Source organism: Diabrotica virgifera, chromosome 7 (assembly GCF_917563875.1).
Source record: "Diabrotica virgifera virgifera chromosome 7, PGI_DIABVI_V3a".
Classification (NCBI taxonomy): Eukaryota; Metazoa; Arthropoda; class Insecta; order Coleoptera; family Chrysomelidae; genus Diabrotica; species Diabrotica virgifera.
The window spans coordinates 3,450,611-3,468,501 of NC_065449.1; the positions used below are offsets into that span (position 1 = coordinate 3,450,611).

Here is a 17,891-nt window from a genome sequence, read left to right on the forward strand (position 1 = left end):
CAATAGATGGGGACTAAGGTATGATTGGTCATTTTATCTGGATATACAAAAATTACAAAAGCCTTGCCTTTAAAATGTCTATTTTCAACAAAAAGGTGGCTTTGGCAAGAGTGATTATGAAGATAGTATATTTAAAAGGCTTAAAAGTATTCTTTATATCTTGTATTTTGATTTTATGTACCTGTGAGAATATTTTAATATTTAGAGAGATCTACAACTTTGGTAAGATAGGTATCTTTTGTATCTTTTCCGTGAAAAAATAAACTTTGACATTTCTACGCAAATTTTGACTTTTACAAAGCACGCCCATTTGCTCAAACAAAAATTGTTTGTAAATAAAAAAAATGTATGTTTGTAAACATAATGTGACATTCGGTGTTGGTTTTTAATAACAAAGTTGTTTTGATCATCTAAAATTCATGAAAATTTGAAGATGATGGCCTTGTAAAGTGTTCTACCCGGCAGAAAATCGAAGCCTAATTATAATTGAAAGAGTTTGCCTAGTAAGTAGTAGATGGCGGCAGAGGGAAAGAAAATAAAATAATTCTCACATATTTTGCTGTCGACTGTCAAGACATAGTCTCTATACCACAAAATACAAAATATTCCGTCTAAAATTACTAGATGTGTCTGTGGTAGAGACTGTTTTTTATGCCAATCTCACGTGTTTACCAACATTTCTATCGACTAGGACGTTATGAAATCAACATACGAACCAAAGTGCAACACAGGTGACTCCCACGTTTGTAGCAATTCTTAGGTAAACAGTGAAGTGAGACAGTTTAAAGAGTGTGGTTAAAAAAGTGGTGTGAAGTAGTGAATCACCATGTCCACATCATATTCAATGACTCCGGAAAGCGATGCATGGGCCCTTCTCGCTCTAAAATCGGCTCCCGCGAGTCCTTCGAAGGTACAGTGGAGCCCCGACGTAAAAGGGGAACCGATTGCTCGAATAGAAGGCCGTGAATTCGAGTACCTCGTTCGGCAGGATCGGATTATTATAGGTAGGAACAGTTCACGTGGTGATGTAGATGTAAATATGGGACATTCTAGTTTTATTTCGCGAAGGCATTTAGAAGTTTTCTTCGAACACCCTTATTTTTACATGCTGTGTAATGGAAAAAATGGTGTATTTATCGATGGAGTATTTCAGAGGAAAGGAGCCCCTTCAATCAAGTTACCCAAGACGTAAGTTTTGTTAATGTTATGTAAACAAATGCCGCTCTCATAATTGCTGCTGTATGTTTATCCTAGGAGGCCTTGAGAGGTTAAAATTTAGGTACACATGGTTCAAATCACGTGTTACTTTTTCGGATTTGGATAGGCTTTTCCTACTTTATTGAAAATCAATACCCCTTTCTCGAGGCCAACCGGGCCAACAGTGCGGTTTCAAATAAACACTACGAGTCATTTTGGAAATCCTTGTGAAGTATTTATTGAGCAGGTGACGTCAGACTATTTTCCTGTCTTATTATGAGCTCTATGTATGGGGGCCGTATGACCGTTATTTTGATTGTTGCTCATTACGTTTTGTAGTAAATACAAAGTGTACATTGGTTGGTTGTGATGCGATGTTCTCTACATAGCATGACAACATACTTTTTCCTTTCAGTTTACAGTAGAGCACGTGGCCTGCGTTCAGGCTGTTTGTTACATCAACCTAAAATTTCAATCAATGTTTGTCTGGCTAGTGACGACAAAATTCTCTAGTTACTCCCTTCTACATGGTTCGCCGGTATTTAATAGTTATTATTTTGTTTCGAGGCCACTAACTAATATTTTCATTATATTTGTTTGTTTACTTTCGATATACAGGAAAAGAAATTCTGTAAAAACAAGTTTATTAAGTTGAACTTGTAGTATTATTGTTTTGGCAAAAAATAATATTAACTTACAGTGTTGTCAATGTTATTTAAATTTATCATTTTCTGCTACTTTTTCTTTTTCTATTCATATCATTTTTCTATTTTCTCATTGTTTTTAACTAATCTCTAATCTTAAATTCTACAAGCGCAAAGAGTCCAGAAATGTTTATGTTTTCAGTGGGAATAAATTATTTTTGCTTTGTAAATTTTAAATATCTAATACTTATTACCTACCAAAATAAAAATATTAAGGTGCTACTATAGCATGCAGTCTACCTGTGCATATTACCTACCTGTGCACTATTATAATGTGCAGTGTACCGATAGCAATCTGAAAATTCCTGAAGGCATTGCGGAAAATAATGAAATGCAAGAAATCTCTTATAGAAAAACATAATATATTATTCACAAGTAATAAACATTTTTGGAGGAAAATAAATGCATAATGAAAGAGGTCTAAAAATTTACAAAAAAATGCACCCCAACTATTTACAAAAAAAAATTATATCCAACCTAATTATTTACAAATCTATTCAGCCTAATTATTTAATGTGTCTGTTTTATTTTAGAAATAAAGTGACAATTTTAGTTTGTTTTCGTTTCGACTTCCACTTCAGAAGTTGTTATCAAAATACAAATTATTAATAAATTAAACAAAGTTTGTGTATGTTGCTTGTTAAAAATAAATAAATAAATAAAACAAATAAAACATAAATTACATAATTATGCCAAAAGGAAATAGCTTCAGCCTAATTATTATTAAAAAAAATCATGCGCCTTAATTTAAGAGAGAAAGGCAGTCAACGATTCTACCTCAAAAAAGTTATGCAGAATGCAGACACCCTAACCAAGAAGATTGTGGTGTTATTTATATAATAATAAGCAATAAGTTTATTGTATATTCCTGAAAATGTTTATTACTATTTAGTTTATTACTATTTAGCAATAAACATTTTGCCTACAAACAACTTGCCTTTAATTATTGTATGCAGACAAGTGCAGTTTCAAATAAACACTACAAGTCATTTTGGAAATGCTTGTCAAGTATTTATTGAGCAGGTGACGTCAGACTATTTTCCTGTCTTATTATGAGCTCTATGTATGGGAGCCGTATGACTGTTATTTTGATTGTTGCTCATTACGCTTATAATAGTAAATATAAAGTGTACATTGGTTGGTTGTGATGCGATGTTCTCTACATAGCATGACAACATACTTTTTCCTTTCAGTTTATAGTAGAGCACGTGGGCCTGTGTTAAGGCTGTGTTTGTTACATCAACCTAAAATTTCAATCAATGTTTGGCCTGGCGAGTGACGACAAAATTTTCTATGTACTACCTTCTACATGGTTCGCCGGTGTTTAGTGGTTATTATTTTGTTTCTAGGCCACTAACTAATATTTTCATTATATTTGTTTGTTTACTTTCCATATACAGAAAAAGAAATTCTGTAAAAACAAGTTTGTAAAGTTGAACTCGTAGTATTAGTGTTGGTAAAAAATAATAATATTAACTTACAGTGTTGTCAATGTTAATTAAATTATTGATGGATTCGACCGTTACTTGATGGAAGTTCATTTTATCTAACAATAAAACACTGAAAGGCACTCCGCCGAAACAGCTGTAGTCACTTAGTTATAATAAATTTTGTGGAAGTTAGAAAACAAATGTTTTCAGTGTTTTATTGTTAGGTTAATTAAATTTACCATTTTCTGCTACTTTTTCTTTTTCTATCCATATTCTTTTTCTACTTTCTCATTGTTTTTAGCTAATCTCCAAGCTTTAACTCTACAAACCTAATTTGTCCTAAACTTTGAGGGAGAATGAAATATTTTTGATTTATAAATTTTAAATATACTTAGGTAGTACCAAAAATAAAAATATTTAGTTTCTTTTGATACCATTGACTTATCTTTCTTTCTCTCTCCTGTGCCTTATACCCTTTGAGGTGTCACATTTGGGTTTAGTTAAAGTACATATTCACACATCTTTTCCATTCTTTTCTGTCTTGTGATATTATTTTCAACGAAAAACATTTTGTTTATAAATTCGCAAAAGTGTGTGTGTTATTGCGTTGCCGCTCCTGCAATATTCAGATCAGATTTATTGATGGATTCTTATGTAGTTTTTTCTTCTGAATCCAAATCTGAAAAAGGCATTTCGATATTTCTAACTGTCTTCGAGATAATTGACCTCAAAGTCTTAAATGTGACCTCACAATCGGTTTATTTTCTACCGACACACTACACGTCCAGCTGAAATGGTTGCTATTAAGTAGGCTAGTTTTTTAATCTCGATTTGTTAAGCAAAGCATAGGTTATTTACATTTGAGTTTGACACTTCGTGAATGTCAAACTAAATTTTAAATTAAGTATTAATAAAACATCAATGACATTTGATAGTGAATTTAATTATTATATAAAATAAATAAGATGTTCAAAAATACAATTTGAGTATAATATTTTAAAAGCAATAATTTATTATTAACAGTTTTAAAAAGGTTTATACCAGTATACGGCCTCCCCTTTATGATAAATGGACTGTTCCATTTGCTATGAAATTAAAATCTACCTAGTCAGTTCTCTAAACTTGACACAACTGGCTAGTGATTTTAGTAAGTAGTTTTTTGTTTTTTGAGAATTTTGCCGAAATTGGCAAAATTACTAATTATTTAGTAATTAATAACTATTTAGAAATTATTTTTTTGTCGAATTGGCAAAATTATTCGCTAAAATCACTAGCCAGTTGTGTCTGAGTTTAGCGAACCGACAGTATATGAAATAATATTGTTTGGTATAAAAAATTATGGTCTGATATATGCAGTTACATCCTTCTAATGGAAAAAAATATTTGAAGATTTTTCTCAAATTATGGATACCAACATTTTCATTTATAACTCTTTTATTTTTAATTTGACCAAGAAAAGTTATTCTTCATAAAAAGCTCTTCATGTTCTAAGATTTATGATGCAACCATCATATATAAAATTTTATTAATTTTATACGAGGTATATAAAAAATATGAATTTCGATCAACAGTAAAGTACCTTTATAGTTCATAACATTTAAATTAGAATGATATAATTGCACATTAAAACATAATTATTAATTCTAAACTACTTTTCATAATAGAAATTTTCCATATTATGAATTAAAATACGTAAATATAGGTACAAAGTTTTCGTTATGATAATGCTCGCATTTTCAGCTTGTTATTTCTTTAAGCGTTTTCTGTTTAATCTTCTACACATCTACTATTTGATATATCCATTTTTCCTCAGTCTGCCTTCTTCATTTTTGTGATATTTCTTGTTTCGTGAATTTTTCTCGTTAATCTACTGGGTTTCATTCTCATCAGCTGTCCATACCAGTTTAATTGTCTCTTTATTATGTTGTTTATTGTTCCATTTACTTATTAATATGGTTTATTTATTACGTTCATTTGTTCACTATTTGATTACAAGTTACAAGGAAAGAAATGATATGAAATTAACCTCTAATGTTTTTTCTGTGTTTTATTTAGCTTTAGCCATGAAACCTTTAGCCAGGCAATAAATAGATGTAATGGCAAGACTAAATGTTTAGTCTTATGTCTTATAATTTAGTCTTTTGCTTGCATGTCAAAAGGTTCTTGTTACTTCCTTTCCTGTTTTATTTATTCATTTTTTAAGGGTTACAACTATTTACAAAAAAAAAACAATACATTAAAATACCAATTACAACAAAGAGATACAAAAAATACAAATTAAATTGGATTGAATTGTACTGTTTAGACTACAGCTATGTTAAAAAGAAATGGAGAAAGCATGCAACCCTGACTGACTCTAGTAAATATGTTAAATTCGTCACTGTTGATCCCATTTTATGTCACGCTGCAATTCGCCTTAGTGTACTTTATCATGGAAATTATTTTTTTCAGGACGTTTTTAACTCTAAAATTTTCCATATATCAGCATGAGATAAGCTTTTTCTATAATGCTGTTAAATAAATAAACGTTTTGCGGTTTTTTAAGATTCTCATGAAATGTATAAAATTTATGAAACTGGCTTCATTTGTGACAAAATGCAAAAATTGTGTATGAAAGCTGCACTTTTCACCTTTAACACCCATTCGGATTTTTGTCGATAGGACACTCTGATCAAAAGATATCGAATTTTACTGTTGACTTGATACAAATTTTATAGATTTTTTCTATGGCATTCAATTTTTGGTAAATCAATGTTATCCCCCCCCCCCCCTAGGAGTAAGACCGGGGCCTTATCCCTAGGATAAACAAACTATTTTGGGATTCCAAAATGGACATTCTCGTCAAAATTCAGCTTTTTTGTTGTCGTCTCGTTTTTAAAGATCCGATCTCTGACTAATAAATCAACAATTGCACAAAAGTTGTTGCAAATACACTTCTCCAAGAAATTAACGCCACCTTAAAAATAGGTCATTGTTGATGTCTCGAATTTCTCAAACCTGTTGTCCGATTTAAGTGATTTGTTTAACATGCTGTATCCTTATTCTTTAACAATATCGCTGTAATAATATTGTTGTTAGACAGGTAAGTTGTCATTGTATATACCGGGTGTACCAATCAAAATGTGATTTTCTCTCAAAGTTCACATGATTTCGTGGAATATTTTAGCATTTATAAAATACTGAAATTAGAGCCCAACTATAGCCTCATGTTTTCTTAACATTTTGTTTTTTGATTCATTCGCTTATGTTGGATAATAAAAAAGTTAGATACTTAGCTACAATACAGGGTGTTTTTAAATAAGTATGTCAAACTTTAAGGGGTAATTCTGCATAAAAAATAATGACAGTTTGATTTATAAACGTATGTCCTCAAATGCTTCGTTTCCGAGATAGGGAGTGTTGAAATTTTTCTTACAAACTGACGATTTATTTATAAACCGGTTAAGATATGCAAATGAAATTCGGTGGGTTTTAAGAGTTGGTTATTGCGCATTTTTTTGATATAAAATTAGGAATTTAATATTCACCATTGGCGCGCATAAGGTTAATATGACCCTTATGTGCGCCAATAGTGAACGTAAAATTCTTAACCCTTAAGTACTAACATCTTAAATCAATGACGTAAACACTAACTAACCGCCTGACAGACGGGTTTAACATTTTAGTGGTAATTTTTGTTTTTGTTAAAAATTTTAATGCAAAAAAATATCTCGATGACCTACTGAAAGTATTGGTTATCTAAAAAACACAGTAGCTAATCTAGTTTTTCTGTATTTATTAAAATAAAAAACATAACAAGAATGGAAGGATTGTTTGTGTACCTTTTTACTCCTGAAAAAAGTGTGATAAAAATTAAACAAATTGAAGAATCTTAATAAAAATTTATAATCGAGTTAAACAAAGAGTAAGAAAAATGAAAATAAAAAGGTTTTTAAAAAATGTTAAAACAAAAAAAAACTGACAGGCACTATAGTTAGTACAGTGTATCAATGGTAGTCAGTGGCAACGTTTTCATCACAAATTGATTCCACTTCGCTTATGTCGTCTTCTACCTCATCAAACCATTTCAAAAGAGTTTCCTCAGGGTCTTTATTCCCTTTTTTGATGTTTTTTGACGAACTGGGGCACATTATGTGTAATGACGAACTGGGCACAAACACTAACACCCCATCTATTAGACGGAAATCACACTTTGAGTCTAAATATCTTTCGAATAACAACCTGCCGCAAATTGCCGAATTCAATACTACTAAAGAACAACCCAACTTGAAAAGTCATAAACGGGTGACCTTCAAAATTTTCTAGAAAGGGAAATATCCCACTTTCGACAAGCTATGCCGTCTGAGAGACGGGGTGTTAGTACTTAAGGGTTAATTGTGTGTCAAAAAATGCACAATAACTACCTCTTATAACCCACCAAATTTGATTTGCATATCTCAACCGGTTTTAGAGCAATAAATAAATCGTCATAGGTACGTTACATATGTTTATAAAGCAAACTGTCATTATTTTTTCATGCAGAATTACCCCTTAGGCTATAAAAAATAGTTACTAAAGTACCTTTTTTAAAAGTAAAGTAACTTTTTTATTATCCAATGTAAGCAAATGAATAAAAAAACAGAATGTTAAGAAAACATGAGGCTATAGTTGGGTTTTAATTTCAGTATTTTATATAATATGCTAGAATATTCCACATGTTGACGCGAACTTTCAGAAAAAATCACAGTTTGATTGGTACACCCGGCCCGGTATACAATGACGATTTACCTATCTATCAACAATATTATTACAGTGATATTAGCTATAGACCAGGACTAATCTGTAAAAAACGTGTATTTTTGGATGTGAGAGGTGGTATTCGGATTTTTGCAGATAAAGTTAAGTGACATCTTCAGTAATAATAATTGACTTATACCCGGAACATTAATAAAAAAATTAAAATATTTAAAAATTTCGAAAAACATCGATTTTTTTCTGCTTTCTTTGCTTATAACTTTAAAACAGTTCGTTTTGGAACAAAGTCGTACAGAAATAAAATAAAGATAATTGAATTTTGTATGATATACGACTGGTCAAAAATGTCTCAAGGTATTACCTTTTCTGCAATATAGCAATAAATACAAAATAAGGGGGCAAAACACGCCTGTTGTTATTCAATGTTTCTTAACCACTTTGATGGCACTTAGAACCTTAGTAATTCGCTTAGAAAATTCTTACAACTTACTTAAATGGTCTACCAAATTTCATTAAAATCGACCTAATAGATTTTGCATAATAAATTTGCAATGTAAATGTTTTTAAAAAAGTTCAAATTTTTTAAAATCTTTCTAAACAAAAAGTACATAGACCATTTAGAAGTTGGCTAATTTTTTCAGATAAAGAGGTGCTCTACCTATCTAATACACTTTACAGAATTAAAATCGGATTATTTAAGGGGCCTCAGCAATGTTTTAAAATTATAAACAATTTTTTGGCTTATAAACAAATAGCTTTGTTTAATAATAAAAAAATTAATTTTTAGCAATGCAAATAATTAAAACCGGTGACTTAAACTTTCAAATGCGGTCAGCAGAATTGCTATATAATTTTTTAATCAAAAGTTATTCTCATTCAAAAATTGCAATTTTTCGATTTCTTGAATGTTCCACCGCGTTTATCTCGAAAACTATGCATCCTACGAAAAAACTTGTAAGAACATTTTTTTGCACAATTGATCATTTTTGACTGTTTACCGTGACAGATTTTACGTCAGTAGGTGACATTTACTAGCAACTTGTCGGTAAGTAATCCAACTCGACAGTAAGTACTCCAACTCGACTGTAAGTAATTAGTACTCCAACTCGACGGTAAGTAATTCACTTACCGTCGAGTTAAAAAATCTCTTAATTTTAATTTATTTTTTGAAAGAATAAAGAAAACTAACGAATTATTTATTACTATTGAAACTTATGGTACAATTTGTTAAATTATTTAATGAAATCCCACTTGTTTGGGCTGTGGTTTCACTTCTAACAGAAACTCCTGCAGAATCGCATACATTAGTAGTATCCAACATTTTTTCTCTTCAAATACGCGATCAAAGTTGAAAACTTGGAAATATCAATGCCATCATAAAGAAAAACGGTGGATTTAATCATTGAATATTCTGCCCAGAGGCTTCCAGGAGCTTTCAACTGCATATGTCTTTGAACGAAATATGCCAATAGAGTCTTTTCTTCGATTCTTAAATTCTTGCCTTCGCACCATTTTTTAAAACTTTGGTAGGTATTTTGATAACGGATTTTGGATTTTTCGGGAATAATTGCGGAACACCCTTCTTCCCAAGCCCGTTCAATTTCTTCAAATTCACTTTCGCTCATATTTTAATTTATAATAATCAAAATTGTACTTAAAATTATTGACAACTAAATAAAAACTCAATTCTCCATTGTTGTTATGCACCCTAGTTACTACCTAACAACCAAAGTATCTATCTTGATAAAATGAATGAAACTAGTCAATATGACGAAAATGTTTAATTTTATAATTTATAATGGTATCAATCGTGCAAAAAACGTTATAAGCATGTCGAACGTTAAGGGTAACCGATCTCAGACAACAATTGGAGTCGTCGTTCCGCTCCTCCTCCAAACAATTGTCTTCGATCGGTATAAAACCCTTACCGTTCTCCATACTTAATATTCGCGGTGTGCAAGTACTTGGAAGGGAAACGACCGTGCGCGAGTCGCGGAGAAATATTGCAACTATCTTAAATAATTCATATTGTCAATTGAAATTGTCAAATTGACGTATATTTCTGTCATTGAAGCAGAAAAATTATATATTGCTCCACAATATTGATATGATATGCAATTATTATATAAAGGTAAATTTAATTAATTGTGTTTTGCTTGCAGTAGGTACTGCATTTTAATAACTAATTTTATTTACTACATACAATTGTTTACGTTTGCATAACATAACCTGCATCTTATTTTTTCTTCTTATTATTTTTGTGGACTATGGCCTTCACAATTATCCAGTAACCAGCACTTATATAATTGGCCAATATAATTAAAAGTGCGAATAAAAGTACAGAGCGTAGAAATAGAGGTCGCTTTGCCGAACTTGCACGGTCCCAATACTATTTGCTTAGAATTACCCAAGAAATACAAAAAAATGTTTTATTTTGCGAAAAATCGATGTTATGTAATTCCTCAAGTTCTTTGTTTATAACAATCTTATCGACATCCGGATCAACTGTTACCCAAAAAATTCGTGTTCTGCGGGTCAAAATACATAAAAAAACTTGGATAAGTCCAACTAAATAAAGGAGCCCGTGGCACCCCCTCCTGGACACATCACTAATTTGTTTATAACTTTAAAACATTGCTGAGGCTGCTTAAATAATCCGATTTCAATTCTGTAAAGTGCATTAGATAGGTGGAGTGCTTCTTTATATGTAAAAAAATTGACAAATCTTTGTATGTTCTAGTTTCTGTTGTGCAAGATTTTAAAAAATTTTAATTTTTTAAAATAGTTTAGATTGCAAAATTATAATGCAAAATCTAGTAAGTCAATTTTAATGAAATTTGGTGAACGGTTTTAGCACATTACAAAAATTTTCTAAGCGAATTAGGAAGGTTCCAAGTGTAACCTAAGTGATGGAAAAACATTGAATAAGGACAGGCTTGTTTTGTCCCCTTATTTTATATTTATTGCTATTTTGTAGCAAGGGTGTTAAATTAAAACATTTTTAACCAATCGTATCTGATAGAAAATGTAATTATCTTTGTTTTATTCCTATACGACTTTTTTCCAAAATGAATCGTTTTAAAGTTACAAGCAAAGAAAGTAGAAAAAAAAACGAAATTTTTTGAAATTTTTAAATATTTTATTTTTTTTATTAATGTTCCGGGTTTATTTGAGGAGGAGCAATTATTATTAACGAAGTTATCACCTAACTTTATCCGCAAAAATCCGAATGCCACCTCTCACATCCACCTAAAAACAGATGCTTCCTGGTCTACTAAAATGTTAACATGTCTACATGTTAAAAAATCACTTAAATCGGACAAGAGGTTTAGGAAATTCGAGAGATCATAAATGACCAATTTTTAAGGTGGTGCGTTAATTTCTTGCAGAAGTGAATTTCATTAAATTACACTGAATCAAATAAATTCTTCAAATCTTGTCCCTGTAGATACCTTAGAACAGTATTTATTATTGTCGTTATCACAAATTGTGTTTACTTTTATCATCCAATTATTAATGTATTTTTAAATAAACCTGTTGCCTTGAAGTGATTATTATCTATTTTTTGTAAATAAATTTCTTTGTTTACATGTCGTGTTTTTGTGAGTGTTTTGCCACAACTGAATGCAGTCTTGTATGAGAAAGATTACCAGGGCCTTAAGATAAGTACCTAATAGAAATTTATCATTTCGCGAAAGATGTTATCTTTATTTTATCTCCGAATTTTAATTGTTTTGGTTTGTTGTTTAATAAATATAATATTTAGACTCAGTATACGAGGAAACAAATTTAGTTTCAAAAGTTACGCAAAGGTTTACTCACTTCTTTTTTGTACTTATACCGGGCGGAAGAAATGATTTTCTTGTGTTAGGTTTGAGACACCCTATAGGGAGAACAAGGTACACGTGTGGTGTGAGTATACATTGAAAGCGTATTGTAGTCTTATTTTTTGTGATCATTTTGTTTTTTGAATGTCCCTGATATCTTTAGAAACAAAGAAAATAGACGGTTTTATTCTTTAACATATGTTTTAACTGAAACAAAAGTTTGAGACACCCTGTAGGGTGGAAATGGTACAGAGGTGTGTATATGTTACAGTTCAAGTTGATTCTCAGTTAGAGTTGACTTTTCCTAGTTCGAGTCAACTCCAACTGAAACGAGCAGTAAAAGTTGATTTTAAAAATTTAAATCAACTTTTACTAGTTGAAGTTGACTCTTCCTGGATCGATTCAGTAATGGTCGAGGAAATGAAGCTGAAAAAATGGCAAAACCTCGCAATTTTTTCGTCCAGTATCGATTTGTACAAAAATTTGGGATTAGGCTCATTACACCCTCTAGTTCATTTTCTATATTGAGCCGTTGTACGCTTTTGGTTTTTTAAGGGTGAAAACTACCCCTAATTGTAAAAAACTATAAAATAACATTTTAAACTTTAATATTGTCAACATTTGGTTCTTATTAGTTACATAATGATTGCTTTATGCTTTAAGATATACTATCATAATATTTCAACCCTTAAAATAACCCTTGTTGGAGCTATATATAAAAAATTTACTTATCCTAAAATAATAATTTCGGCTTGCATCGATTTACATAAAAATTTGGGATTAGGATCATCTCACCCTGTACTTCATATTCTATATCATGCTTAAGGGCGTTGATTATTTTTAGGGGTGTTAACTACCCCTTATTGTCAAAAATTAAATAACAAGAATGTGTGTGTACTTTGTACGCACGTAAGAAGTTATACTTCTACTACATATTATGTGATTTTTAAGACTATACCAAAAATTTAAAAAAATAAAAGAATAAAACGCACACAAACACATTGAAAAATGCCACAAAGAAAAAATGATTTCTGGACGATAATAATTGTTGGCAAAAATTTTAAATACGCATTTGCTGAAAAAAAAATTATATAACAAATATACTTACAATCATAATATGCATAAAAAAATAAAAAAATAAAACTTGCATCGGGAATTGAACCCTTGAATTTCGTGCCGCTTTGACTCGTAATCGAAGCGTAGACTCACTCGTCCAATCGCACATTATTTATCATGTGGAAAAATACGGTAACTGAACGTTTTACTGTTTGACAATTGTTTTGAAAATTATGTACCTAGTTTAAATTTTGTGGAAGAAAATATAAAAATATAACAAAACAGTAAGAAAACAATATATTAGATGAAGATTGGTAGAACTTTTGTTGGTAATCAAATTAAGTATGTAAATCAAAGCATTACATACCTACTAGATAAATAAATCTACGCCAAAAAATCATAATTTAAAAATAAAAATCGAACCTAATTTGGGATTTCTCTCTAAAATCCGCATTCTTGAGAAAATAAATGTATGTATTTCAACCTAATCCAAATATATAATTACAATATGATTATAATAAAAACTAGGTACTTACCAAATTAGAATGAGTTTTCCTTGTCCAAAATAGTCCAAAAGTCCAAAAATATAGGTATATGAAAACTATTTAAAAAGGCAGTGTAACTATTAACTAACTTTTGTTTGTTGTTTCTTTTCACACAAATTTTAAAACGCAACAACCATAAATAATCTAACTACAGCTGTGCCACAGCCGCCATATTGAATAATTTTTGACATGTCATTTGAACATCCAATCAGAACAAAGTTATAATGCGCATGCGCCCGGTCGCTAGGTTTTCCCATATAAAAATTTACCCTCTATCGCCGGTAAAGAAGTATAACTTCAAAAACATTGTAAACTTTAATATGGGTAAAAGGGCCTAGCCGGGTAAGATGGTGAAAAGTGCCCCCAGCTCGATTTAAATTCCATATAGGCCACTTTTTAGCACATATAGAGGAACTCACTTTCTGAAATTTTTAGCCCCCTAGGTGGTCACGTGACCCCCCTAGAGCCTAATTAGGCATTTTATGTTTATATTTTTTATCTCAGCCGCATCAAGAGCTAACCAAAAACTTTATTTAGAAAAGTTGTAAGTTTCAAAAAGATCTATATGAAAAATTTTTTTTTTATTTTTTGGCGGGAAATTCGAATTTTTAGAACAATTTTAAACTTTTAAATAACTCTGAAAAAAAACTACGACACTCGTTTTTTACGAAAATCAATTATAATGTGTATTTTTGCACAATCTTTCACGCTGAATTTTTTCAGATTTTTAAAATTGGTGAAACGTACCTTTAAAAATAAAAAACCGCGTTTTTTCGGTTTTTTTTTTCGTTTTTTGATACAATTTTATACATGTTTTTCAAAAAAGGTAACACTGTCACTAGAATAGGTAAAAACTGAAAAATAATTGGGGTTTGCTTAATAAAAATTTTTTGTAACGCCATCGATTTTCAAGATACAGAGCGTTGAAGAAAACAAAATTTTACACATTTTTTACGATTTTGCTGAAACTACTGGCAACATTGTAATAAGACTTGGCGGGATTTAAGAGGTAGTTATTGTGCATGTTTTGACATACAATTAAGGATTTGATATTCATCATTGGCGCGCATAGGGGTAATGGTCTGAACTTTTTAAAGAATAAAGATAGTACGCCACTGACATATTTCAAATTAACAATGGTTTTTGAATTTCTCGTTCAATTTGTGACAAAAAATGTATCTTCTTATTTTTTCATCCGACGCGCCATTTTTATTCAAAAAATAAAAGTTCTTAACCCTTACAAAGTATTCGAACTTCTAGTACTTTCTACATCTACATAATAAACTCGTACATCCATTATTATCAAAATTAATTCGAATACTTTGGAAGCGTTAAGATATTTTATTTTTTGCAGCAAAACGGCGCGTCGTATGAAAAAATGAGAAGATAGATTTTTATTGAAAATTGAACGAGGAATTCAAAAATGATTGTTAATTTGAAATATGTCAGTGGCGTACTATCTTTTTTTCTTTGAAAAGTTCAGACCGTTACCCCTATGCGCGCCAATGATGAATATCAAATCCTTAGTTGTATGTCAAAACATGCACAATAACTACCTCTTAAAACCCGCCAAGTTTTATTACAATGTTGCCAGTAGTTTCGGCAAAATCGTAAAAAATATGTAAATTTTGTTTTCTTGAAAATGGATATCGTTACAAAAAATTTTTATTAAGCAAACCCCAATTATTTTTCAGTTTTTTTCCTATTTTAGTGACGGTGTTAAATTTTTTGAAAAATATGTATAAAATTGTATCAAAAACCGAAAAAAAAACCGAAAAAATGCGGTTTTTTATTTTTAATGGTACGTTTCACCAATTTTAAAAATCTGAAAAAATTAAGGGTGAAAGATTGTTCAAAAATACACATTATAATTAATTTTCGTAAAAACGAGTGTCTTAGTTTTTTTTCAGAGGTATTCAAAAGTTTAAAATTGTTCTAAAAATTCGAATTTCCCGCCAAAAAAATAAAAAAAAAATTTTTCATCTAGATCTTTTTGAAACTTACAACTTTTTTAAATAAAGTTTTTGGCTAGCTCTTGATGCGGCTGAGAGAAAAAATAAAAACATAAAAAGCCTAATTAGGCTCTAGGGGGGTCACGTGACCACTTAGGGGGCTAAAAATTTCAGAAAGTGAGTTCCTCTCTATGTGCTAAAAAGTGGCCTATATGGAATTTAAATTGGGTTGGGGGCACTTTTCACCATCTTACCCGGCTAGGCCCTTTGGTTTTGATTGGTTAAATAATGATTGTTTGATACTTTAGGATATAATATCATAATATTTCAACCCTTAAAAACCACCCTTAATAACATTACAGTTTTTATAAGTAGTTATTTTAATAGATCTATACAGAAAAAAAGTAGAATTAAAGAATTACAAAACCATGTATTTACACAAAAATACGAATTTACAAATATGTACAAATACAAATACAAATAGTTTTTTAGTCATCTTCTAGTATACGAACCGGTTCTGTGGTGTTATACATACATTGAAAATTATCCATAAGCGGACTACCCGAATTTTTCGAAAAAAAAATTCGTTTTATAAACATAGCTCCTTGAATTTTGGCGATAAAAAGTTTTTTTTTTTAAATGACTTTGTAGGATTTTTTAAGAGTTATAAGACTGTGTAAACTAAATTCCGTAACATCCCTTAGTTTTTAATTAGGGTGGGTTTAAAGGGCTCGAATAAGGGGGTGTTTGCTCGTAAATAGAGGTTTTAAACAGCTATATCTCGCTAACTTTGCATTTTAATGAAAATCTATGCACAAGAGAATTTTAATTATTCAAAAAGCTACAATTTAGTTGTGAGTTATTTTTTTCGCATCTCCAGTATTTTCGGAGATATTTTGAAGTAAAAGGTGAAAAATTGGAAATTCCAAAAAATTAATTTTTCTTTAAACTTCAATTTTTCTAAAATTAGGCCTTTTAAATATGTCAAACTTCTTGGGTGTGTTGATAATACAAATATAAAAGGAATTACAGAAAGGTGAAGACCAATTTTTAATTAGGAGGGTAGTTAGGGGGTTGTTTTCACTGATTTTTTCATAGAGAAAAGCAAGTACCGACATTTTTTTGATCATAAGTCGCTTAATTTTCAGGCTAGGAAATTTTTTTATTATTTTTTGAAAGTCCTAACTGTATACTTAAAAAAAAGATTTTTTTATACTTAAAAAAAAGATTTTTTTAAGTTTTTCTCGAAAAATGCAAAGTTTTTCCGTTATTTTACTTTAAATATTTAAAATTATGCATTTGACGAAAAAAGCTTACTTTTAACATACCGTATCTCGGCTTTCATTGGTCTTGAAGATATTACAGAAAAAGAATCTGGTTTGTGTTACTTAAAGATACAATTTTGATATCTACAGTTTTTTTGATTAAATGCATATTTTTCGAGGTATTCTCAAAAAACCCTCTAAAAACGTCGATTTTCTCATCGAAAAACTGTTACTTTCAAGCGCGAATAACTCGAAAAATATTAGTTTTACGAAGAAAATGCAAAAAACATTTTTTTCTTAGAATTACTTTTTACATCGATTTTCATGGTTAAAATGTAATAAAAAATTCGCGCCCCCAAGATGGGGTTGGAACCACCCCCAAGGTTTTAGCGTACAGCGGCATGATATAGAAAATGATCCTTGGACTATTCCCTACCTTCTGTGAAAATTTCAAGTAAATCCATGCTGGACGAAAAAATTGCGAGCCAAAATGCTTCATTTCCTCGACTGTAAATGTTGATTATACGAGAATCTCAAGTGCATTTTTGATGAGTGTGCGTTTCTTTGTTTTGACCGTTTCAACTACTTATTAGTATAGTCTGTAACGTCGCCCCCGTTAGGTAAATTATTCTGATTCGATTTTTTGCACAAACTTACTCAAAGAAATACATCCGTATAACAATCCTTATAACAAATACACAGGGTGTCACGAGGTACCGCGGTCGAAAAATTGTTTAACCAATTTCAATAAAGTCAGTCAGTAAAGTGACTCTTTATCGAACGAGTCTGATATTACGAGCAGAGGAACAGACGCGTTCGATAAAGAGTATTGAGGTGGTGCGTACAAAATTGTATGGTTAATCATAAAAAACATTAACACTTACTTACAACTTTGAGGAAATTTTTTTAATTTTAGACGAAATAAAAAATTCGTATGACAGTAATGACAGATGACTTTTGCATGAGGGCCGGTTTTGATGTTTAATCGATAGTTATCAATATTGTATACCTACCTAATTACTAAATCTGTAAAGTTTTGATTTATTTTGTATGAATATAATTGCGAAACACTACAGAATTTTACTTTTTGACATAAATTTTATTAATAATAACATAAATTTTGTACAATATTTTTAATAATTAAAGTAAATAAATTTTAATTTCACTCAAATAAATAATCG

The 17,891-nt window shown here is 30.4% G+C and overlaps 1 protein-coding gene across 1 annotated transcript in view; it reads left to right on the plus strand.

The window, feature by feature from the left end:
• The first annotated feature begins 536 nt into the window (after positions 1 to 536).
• Positions 537 to 17,891, plus strand: part of LOC114328731 (forkhead box protein K1) — a 109,262-nt gene continuing 91,907 nt past the window's right edge. The window contains exon 1 of the mRNA XM_050656570.1: positions 537 to 1,188. Coding sequence (XP_050512527.1) covers positions 827 to 1,188 — 362 coding nt within the window. The 5' untranslated portion in view covers positions 537 to 826. The remainder of the gene's footprint in view (positions 1,189 to 17,891) is intronic.